The sequence below is a fragment of the Opisthocomus hoazin genome, chromosome 1, assembly GCF_030867145.1.
Source record: "Opisthocomus hoazin isolate bOpiHoa1 chromosome 1, bOpiHoa1.hap1, whole genome shotgun sequence".
NCBI classification, from domain to species: Eukaryota; Metazoa; Chordata; class Aves; order Opisthocomiformes; family Opisthocomidae; genus Opisthocomus; species Opisthocomus hoazin.
In genome coordinates, this window is record NC_134414.1 from 103563057 (window position 1) to 103572756 (window position 9700).

General features: G+C 43.4%; 1 protein-coding gene across 3 annotated transcripts; it reads right to left on the reverse strand.

Annotated features, from left to right (window-relative positions):
• Positions 1 to 249: 249 nt before the first annotated feature.
• On the reverse strand, positions 250 to 9681 carry NDUFV3 (NADH:ubiquinone oxidoreductase subunit V3). Of its 3 annotated transcripts, none has more exons than XM_075431394.1 (4): positions 9555 to 9679; positions 9140 to 9230; positions 4766 to 5731; positions 250 to 537 (listed from the first exon to the last, which is right to left on the reverse strand). In XM_075431394.1, exons 1-4 carry the CDS (start codon positions 9600 to 9602, stop codon positions 371 to 373), a joined length of 1272 nt encoding a protein of 423 aa, XP_075287509.1. In that variant the 5' UTR covers positions 9603 to 9679; the 3' UTR covers positions 250 to 370. The 3 variants fall into 3 exon arrangements, with proteins under 3 accessions (XP_075287509.1, XP_075287527.1, XP_075287520.1); XM_075431405.1 differs by lacking the exon at positions 250 to 537 and adding an exon at positions 545 to 4029 and having other exon boundaries at positions 9555 to 9681; XM_075431412.1 differs by lacking the exon at positions 4766 to 5731 and having other exon boundaries at positions 9555 to 9672.
• Between the last annotated feature and the right edge of the window lie 19 nt (positions 9682 to 9700).

Genomic DNA, 9700 nt, shown 5'->3' on the forward strand with positions numbered 1-9700 from the left:
GCACATACTGAACAGCCATATGCACAAGGGTCTTTATGTTCTCTGACAGCAGTACAGAAAGAATGGTCAATATCACAGGTTTCGAGACACTGAAAAGTCAGGACTTTTTTTTACACTATCACCAAATAATATATACAGAGAGGTATTAAAGCTATTTTTATTCAACGATGATTCATTTGCAGCTCATTCATAAAAGTCAAGAAGTGAAGGACTCCAAGAACAAAGAAGAACTATTCAAAAGCACAAGCATAAGTTATTATGCATTCATTTATTTATTATTTATTATCTGATTTATAATACAGACAAAGCAGCAGTGCTAAATAGAACAATTTATCCTTCTGCCTGGGCATCTATTTTAAATGTGGTTCTTTCAGTGCCTTGGTGATGGTCTTCCAGAAGATGGCTGAGGTTGCCTGAATTTTGAGAGAACCACAACAGAATCAACAAATGTATATATGTTATATTCATGATGCTGAAGGTTCTTGTAGGTAGAATTATCGAATTCTTCTGGAGCAGGCTCAGCAGCTGCTGTGGTCTCTGTGAAAACAAACATAACTGGTGACTATAAGGATGGCACACCAGAGGGCAATATTCTTAATTACTGAGCCTGCCTTCATATACTGTTGGATCCCTCATCCAGTCAACATTAAAAAAAAAAAAAAAAAGAAAAAAAAGAAAAATGTCACCAACTATAACAAAAGGATAAGTTTACTAAGTTCTGCTGGTACCCTGTCTGGTCCTAAACCAGCACATTAGTATGCAGTAGGGGAACAGGGATCAGTACATGTCACCTAACAGAGCACAGGATATAAAATCCAAACTACCACCTAATGCTGGGGGTGGATAGGGCAGAACACTTCATTCATATTTTGAAGACGTATGTCTGCATTTCCTGGCTTTTTCACAGTTGCCTTGGTTTTCACTTCAGCCAGAACAGTAGGTGACATTCTTAGCAAGCCAGGAGAGGCAAAGAAGCAGTACAAATGATAAATCATCATGTCAGACCATGAGATACAGCTATTAGAACTACTTTACAGATTGATTTTTTTCCATGGGAAGAAGTGATGGAATTATTGAGATTTCCACAGTTTAATTTCAAATGTAGTTACACTGAACAGTAATACATCAAGAGCCTTTGATGTAAATTTCCTTTCTTCTAAATATAACCTTCTAAACTTTGTATCGGCTCTTCTTTCTAAAAGAATAACCTAATAAAGTTGCTTCACGTTAAAGCCAACATTAATTCTTACACAGAATATTATGCAAATTTAGGCAGTACTGCTTACATAAAAGGTTCCTGTTACAGGCTGATTTTACAACCAAGGAAACTGCAAGAAATAAAACTTTACTCCCAATATCGATCTATTCTCATATACCCAGAATTTTAACAATAGGAAATACATAAGCATAATCGAGTGAAAAGCTTCATCATATAAATTTGTATGTAGTGGTTTAGGCTAGATCGTATTAAGCTGCTTTTTGCAATACAACCATCTACAACAAAAATACAAGAACTCAAGCAACTGAACACCAGAATTTCCCTTTAATTATGACATCATTATTGCAGTGTAACGCTATCAATTTAAGAGCATGTATCCATAACATTTAGCAAGACTTGCTTATAAACCGTCGTGTGCTCAGCCGTGGTTTCAGTTGAACAACACACACAACCTATGAAATGAAATATCCCTCTGCCTACTGCTCAGTTCCTACCGAGACAGCTCACAGGAGACAACACTACAGATATAAAACCCAGATGATGCGGTCTGTGCTGCAAAAAGCCCCAAGAACAGGCAAGCGTAGGCAAGTGTACATTCAACCTGCAAGACAGTTGTTCCAAATTAAGAGACAGATGCTTAGGAAGAAAAGCAGATGGAGTCTCATTTTTTGTGCCCAAATACACTGTACTTGGCTTCTCAAAGGAAAAATCTATCCCTGAGTTCATCCTCCCCATACTCCAGACTTCATCTATGCTTTCTCTCTTAAAGAGCCAGCATTTCACAGGATGTTCTTCCGAAATAAATCAGAGGTATATTTCTGAGCTACCATGCTACTATTTTGCTACTTAGCAGCGGAAGTCAGCAGGTTTTGCTGACTGCTTAGCACGCCTGCTCTACAAAGTGGATGACATCACCTTAACATGCAGGTTTGTAATGGGGAAAAATTGCTTTTACATCTTCAGTGTGCCTGCTGCAGAGTTTGCAGATGAACAAAAGAACACAGGAACAGAAGTAAAGATTACACAAGGTACCATTAACCATGAACTTTAAAAATAGAAAAGCACTAGCTGTTCTCAAAGAAGGCCTCCAAAGGAAGAGAGAACAAGCTACGCATGGAGGTAACAGTGACGCTGTTGAACATGGTGTAGCTACATTTATAGCTCTGCTACCCTCTGGCACCCAAAGACATTACACCAGCAGTGAAGGGGTGTGAGCTTGCCTGTACTAACCCCCACCTCTCCTACAGTCCTGCAACAGTCCTCTAGCACATACCCACCAGAAACTCTCCTGCTGTCACAGCCTTTCCAACTCCACAGAGCAACAGGAGCTCAACAGGAAAAGTACCATTTTCAGCAAAGCCAGGCCCTACTCAAAAGGGTTTTGCTGGTGTGGTTATGACAACGATGGTCCTATTGCCCCATCGATATAGATCTGCAGGAAAAGTTTGTCATGTGGGCATAACCTTAGTCTGAATGTACAGCATCAGAGTAGGGGAGGCTGTTTCACAGACCTTTGATGTGTCATGTCTTCACCTTGAATCATTAGCATATTTTAAGACCAAGTCCTCCCTCTAATACTTGAAGTTAACTGAACTCATTTTCTGGGTCTTTGTATCAGCTGCAATGTGGAAAAAAAAAGGCCTGAGCACCTAGAACTCCATTGTGGATGAATGGGGAGAAAAGCATCATCTGTATGTAGATAAATACAAACAGCCTTTCCCATTTTTTTTTTTAAGAAAGCTTCTGCAGCTGACTGCAAGGACAAACAGGTAAATGAAAATGTCAATTGCAAACAGTGCTGCATTTTATCATTTGAGCTGCAGTCAGAAGAAGGTAAGCTTAGCTTCCAATTGTTAAAACACATCAAATTATGAGCTGACCTAACAGAAGGCAGGTCTTTTACTCAGTACTGTATTCTGGAAACCAAGGTACAAAAGTGACTATTTGTCACTTAAGCTGGTTAGACACTTCACAGCATCACAGAATGGTTGAGGTTGGAAGACACCTCCGGAGGTCATCTGGTCCAACCCCAAATGCTCGAGCAGGGTCAGCTACAGCATGCTGCCCAGGACTGTGTCCAGACAGCTCCTGAATGTCTCCAAGGATGGAGACTCTACCACCCCTCTGGGCAACCCATGCCAGTGATCCATCACTCTCACAGTAAAAAAAAAGTTTCTTGATGTTCAGGCAAAACCCTGTGTTTCAGTTTGTACGCAGTGCCTCTTGTCCTGTCACTGGGTACCACGGAAAAGAGGGTTCCCTCTGTCTCCTTTGCACCCTCCCTTCAGGTATTTACGTATACTGATGAGATGCCCCCAGAGCCTTCTCTTCTCCAGGCTGAACAACCCCACCTCTTTCAGCCTTTCCTCCCAGGAGAGATACTCCAACCCCTTCATCACCTTAGTGGCCCTTCACTGGACTCCCTCCAGTATACTGCTCCATATCTCTCTTGTACTGGGGAGCCCAGAACTGAACACAGCACTCACCAGGGAAGGATGACCTCCCTTAGCCTGCTCGCAACCCTCCTCCTAATGCAGCCCAGCTTACCATGGGTGGTCTTTGCTGCACAGGCACGTTGCTGACTCATGTTCAACTTGCTGCCCACCTGGACCCCCAAGGCCTTTTCTGCAAGGATATCACTTGGAGGACAATATCCACGCAGCTTTACAAGTATGCTGCTTTTACTTCCAAGTCGGCAAATTCTTTTAACTGAAAGCAGCAACCAGAAGGAGGGTCGTAAGAATGGCATGCTCCCTCAGTTGAAAGGCAAGAATGGTAAGCCGCCACAGATCAGGACAGAGGGGCATTTGCTATTGAAATACACAGAATGAGAAGAGTATGTAAGTTAACCGGACTGGTAGTAAATAAGAAGGGTAAGTCAGACAGGAAAGTATAGCTAGGGAGATGATTATATGATGCACAATGCTCTTTCCTAAAACATATCAGTGTCTCCTCCCCAGTTCACTACAAAAACTGGGTTATAAGTTGAACTATATATATATATGTGCTACTTCAACACAACTCGCTTGCAACCTACCAATCTCAGATTCAATATCTGCTTCCAGCACTACACTATGATTTTTTGAATTCTACTGAAATCTGAAACACTGCAAGATTTAAACAAAAAGACAGACAGCAGGATTTAAGCAAAAATCAGATAGCATCAAATTTGGCTCAGGAGAAAGGCAGCCACCAAATCCTTCCAAGAACAGAGAAGAGGGAAAACAAGTTTTGTCATATAAAACCCATGATTTTGCTCACAGTGGAAACAATCTTGTTTTCATTTTACAAGTAACTGGTTTATGAAACTAAATACGGTGAAATGAAGACTGCTTCCTTTTATAGCATAACTGGAAACCGAGTATTACTGAGCGCTTATAGCAATCAGCAACAAACAAGAATTTCTCTTCCTGAAAGTCATTGCTACATGGTTAGCTTCAGCGTAAAGAGCAGAGAATCATGAACAGAGAAGATATGGAAACCCTTTAAAAGAAGTTAAACCCTAGCCCAATGAATCAATACAGTTCAAACAATTTAAACGTGTACCCTCTATTGTGCTTCCTTCTCCAGCCTGGACTCCTGCTTCCTGAATGGTCTCCTCCTTTGCTGTAGTGCCAGTCACCGACATCGTGCTTTCAGAAGTCTCCTCTTCCACTTTAGCAGCAGTCACTTCTTCTGCTTCTGACTCCTGTGCCTCCTTCACCTTTTTTTCATCTCTTCTGGCTATCAGTTTTTGCTTTTTGTCTTCCTGAGTCACTGATGAAGCTTTCAGCTGAATAGCTGCTACTTGGGTTCCAATGGACTTTTCCTCCAAATAATCAGATTTATGAGTGACTTCACTCAGGTCTTGGCTTTCAACCACATGCGGCTCTAAGACCAGCTTCTGACGATCTGTTTCTTTTGGAGCTGATTCTACTTTGGGGTCTCTTGCTTTGGATTTTGATGTTTTATGGCTGACTGACGTTTTAGAAAATGCAACTTGCTTGATGGGAGACACATCAGTTTCTGGTTTATATGGCTTCTTCTTGGCTACATACTCTTTCTGGGATTTTGGGGACAAGTTCTCTTTTGCGAGCATTGATGCCTTTATCGCTGTGTTACCAGAAAATATGGAATCTCGTCTAGGAAACTCAACTTTGGTTTTAATGGCAACTTCTGACTCATCATCATCAATTTCTTCCTCAGAATCTGAGCTAGAATCTGAATCTGAGCTGGATGAAGTTTCTTCCTCGACTAACTCTCTCTTCAAGCCTCCTTCTGTTGCAGGTGTAGTGAGATTTTCCTCCTCAAGGGAAGAAACAACTACTCGCTGCGGAAATGCAACCACAGTTTTCCTAGACATGAACATCCTCATGTCTTCAGCAGGTTTTGAAGCTTCCTCGATGTTAGTACTAGAAATGTTCCCACCTTTGTTTGCAGATACTGGGAGAGAGCTAGAAGACAACATTTTAGGAAATTCAACTGTTGCCTTGACGGCTAGCAGCTTGGTGCTTTCCTGTGGTGCCATCACATCTAGGAAATGGCATAAAAAGGATTATCATAATTACATCCGACACCGGTGATCTTGGTCACACAATTTTAACTTTCTGAGATAATCTGGTACAAAAACCAAATTGAAAGAAGTTGTTGTACTAAATACAAGCATTATGAAGAAGAAAGTTTCAAGACATTTCAAGTTAAAGAAACTAGAGTTCTAATTAGCATTTAAGTTTCTGCTGCTGTGATGCCAAAACTCATGATATAATGCCTTTTGCTCCTTGCTTTGCCAGACGCCTTGCAAGAGCTGCTTTCCTCTGTGCTTCAATCCTGCATCACTGGAAATGGTTTACAGACATGTTCCTATCTCAGATGAACACTAAGATAGTTACCCGAGCTCTTCAGATATGCTGCTACAGAGATAACATTTGTCTATGAACAAGCAAGTGAAGCAGAAGATATAGTAAACAGACATCGCAATAGCCAGCCTCTTGCAATAGTTATCTTTAAAGCAGTAGAGAGGGATGACTCCCAAAAGACAAAGCAGGGGAGTAAGAGATACCGGAGGCTACATTTGAAAGTATTCCTTGTTCACGTGTCCATGGGACCTACCAACTGAACTGTGTCTGACACGGTTTAACAGAATTTCCCCAAGACCTTTTCTCCTCCAGTCTTCACTATATCCACTTCCTATTTTAGGTTTGAGATCTCTTAGTAAAATAAAAAAGCCTTAGAACATGTCCTCATGGTAGTGCCTGCCTTTGTTTCTTCTCCCTCATGGATACTTTCATTAAGCAAAATTCTCCAGACAAGTAGCCAACAGTTTAAGAGACAGAAGCAACTTTCAGGCCCTTTCAGAGAGTACCAAATGCCCCTGAACACCTGTGCCAACGATGTCCTCAAGAGGCTGATCAACAGCAAATACTGTTGTCATTACAAAAAACAGGAGGACAAAGAGGACTGGGAGCACATTAAAAGGATACACCACTGCTGAAATTTGCTATAGCAAAGCCAACTCCATTATGAGTCGCACCACTTCCAACCAGAAGCGTAATTCAACAGATTTCCATTCTATTGTGTAGATTTGTCTGCAGTTTGGGAACCCAGATCTACTTTACAAGACCATAAACTAGATAACAGCTTTCCCCCTTACTAGTGTTTTACAGTAATACCTTGCATGATCCAAGGAGATACTATAAGTAGTTCCGAATAGAAGCAAGTCTTTAGCAATGTCCAAACGAAAATATCACAGAATAGACAGACACATGAAGTTCAAAGCAAAGTATTTGAGAAAGAAATATAGAGTTCTTAACATAAGTACAAATGAAAAAAATATATCAGTTTACTACACAGGTAATACTTTTGAATAATTTCAGATACATACTTCTCTCTGCCAGACGGAAAGTGCAGGGTGGGGAGGGAGGGCAGGGGGAGTAGTAGGAGGATGGGCAGCCACCTTTGAAAGAAGCCTGGCTCCCTGCGCAGACTGACACAGTGAAACAGCAGCCTGTAGAAACTGATACATGAGGAAGCATCCCTCAGGATTGAAGAATTCTTCAAAGAAGCATACAGAAAGGTCAAACTAACATAAGAATGCCCAAAGGGAAGAAACGAGTGAAAGCTGAGCAAAAGTTGAGGAAGTATTAAGGCTAAGACATCCTATGAAACTAAGAAGGCAGGAAACATTCAACTTGACGATTAACAGTAGGCATTACCAGAAAAATACTTTAAACAGTAATATCTGGATATGTGAAAAAGATACCTGTTTCAGCTTTTAATCAAAAAGTCTAATACAGCTGGTACAGACACTTTAATTAGGGTACTTCAAACTTTCTACCACCTGACCTATATTTGCATCACTTTGCCAAAAGAACAATACATCCAAATCAGTAACAAGACTATTATTCCAACAGGCATTCTTACTGATGCTTGTAACATCAGTATCATTATTGGAACATGTTTAAAACATGTTCATGGTCAGAAAGGTGGCACGCAGAAATTACAGGCCTATTCCCCATCATTGACTTCGTACGTAAACATGACCATTTTATCAAAGCAAATAAAATATGAACACCCTGTTCCAGCTAGAATCTGAAAAAGACAGCTGCATCCTATACAACTTTATTAACCTTAACCATTTGCAGGGGAAGCAGCTGGCTAAAAGAGGTGGCCTAAGAGGTCTCCTGACACCTTCTGAAATCAGAGCTGCAGGACAACAGAATCGAGCAACTGATGCTAAAGTACATCTCAAATGCACTTAAAATAATGCAAAAAAAAATTACTAACAAGTGATTTGCTGTTCAATCAAGCTTATATCAATCTATGCAGCAAAGGTTTTCTTAATGGAACAACCAAGCTATTATTTGCCTTGGCATTCAAGCAGCTAACATCAGAAGCCAGAAGTCTGCATTCAGCTGCTCTTTCAGTGGTCTTTATAACAGCTGTCAACAAGCCTGATCACTCCTACAAATGGTCCCATGGAGCTTTGCTGTTTAAGCACCTGCATCTCTTAATTTGGGATCGGAATCCTCCTCACTGAACCAGCGAGCCTCTATTTACAAACAGCATTTTGCGCCAGACATCCCTCTTTGAAATCTGTATTCATGTTTTGACTCTGCTCAGGGACAGGAGGAGTTCAAATACTTCTGAATGCACTTCAGCACCCAAACTCAGGTCCGTGTATTGCCTTGCCTGCAAACCTATGGGGCAAGAAGCATTGTAACTAAATTTAACACAACAGGGCGGTGGTGGTTTTCTGCAGCTTCTCAAGACTGTCACCTGGAGCAGATATCTGGATCTTGCAAGTCTTTCTCTCTTCCTGTAAAATGGGATGCTTTTCGACCCTCATAACTGAAACATTTCAAAAGAGAAGGGGGAACATCTGAAGTTCAAAACCAGATTTTGCACCTCATTAAAAACAGTAACGTGCTGCACTCATTTCTATCAAATTTCAGGCAACTTGCAAAGCTTCTTTGTATTAAGATAAATGTAATGAAAAGCTCTCCCTAAGTCTGGTCAAGCATCACAGCAGCTAACAAGTTAAGGTGAGCAGGAAAGAAGCGTCAAGCTCATAGCATGGCCTATGAATAGAAATATAACCCACGCAGCCCTGTTCCTACCAGATTTTAGTTTTATTTTCTCGCTACGAACAGAAATCCCTGTGTACACGGTGACGACCTTTCACCTCCTCGGCTGACGCAGCAGCCGTTCAGAGTCATGGCCATGAGCACTCCTCAGCTCCCCACTTGCCTACTTAATGACAGCCAGAGGGACCTGAGCTTGAGACGGGCAGATAAGCTTTTACGGCCCGGGCACCACCACCGCAGGGCGCAGAAACCTCCGGAGGCCGCAGGGGAAGGCGGTTCGCCCCCCAGTGCCCGAGCACCGGAGAAGGAGAAGTTTCTTTACACCCCACCACCTCTCAGCACGAAACAACCATCTTACTCGTCGGCGGCGTCCTGGAGCCCGCCGGCCTGGTGCAGAGCGCAGCGGACGGGGCCTCCCCTCGAATCCCCCGGGCCTCCAGCCGCAATACCTGCAAGGCACGGTTTAATAAAAGTCAACGGGGCGGGACAAAAGCGATCTCCAGCGCACAGGGACACCGTGGGCCGGAGGGGGGGGACCGTGCCCACCGCGGAGTCCCCTCAGCGACGCCAACTGCGCATGCGCAGAAGTGCCACCAGCCCCCTCAGTTGAGGCGCTTGTACCCCGCGCATGCGCAATTCTCTCCAGCGAGGCGGCCGGCACCTGCGCAGCGGGCCCGGGGGAGGGAAGGCGGCCGGCCCGGTACGTGGCACCGAGAGGAGTCCAGCTCCTCCTTGCCCCTCTCCCGCCGCCCGGTGCCCACCCGGTCCCTCACCTGGCGGGTCGCCGCCCGGCCGCAACCCAGCAGCCAGGGAGCGGCCATCACGACGCGGTCCCTTCAGGGTGCTGCGCGGACGCCGCGGGGGCGGGCCCGGGCCCGGGCCCTCCCGCTGGGCAGGGCCTAAGGCGTCATCGCTCGGC

Bases quoted from the DNA above. Each gene is read 5' to 3' on its own strand.
- NDUFV3 (XM_075431394.1), bottom strand. From the start codon at position 9,602: ATGGCCGCTCCCTGGCTGCTGGGTTGCGGCCGGGCGGCGACCCGCCAG. The intron at 9,231-9,554 runs GTGAGGGACCGG...CGTGCCTTGCAG, and splicing joins GCCGGGCGGCGACCCGCCAG to GTATTGCGGCTGGAGGCCCG. The intron at 538-4,765 runs GTACACGTTTAA...TTGTTTTCACAG, and splicing joins AGAAGGAAGCACAATAGAGG to AGACCACAGCAGCTGCTGAG.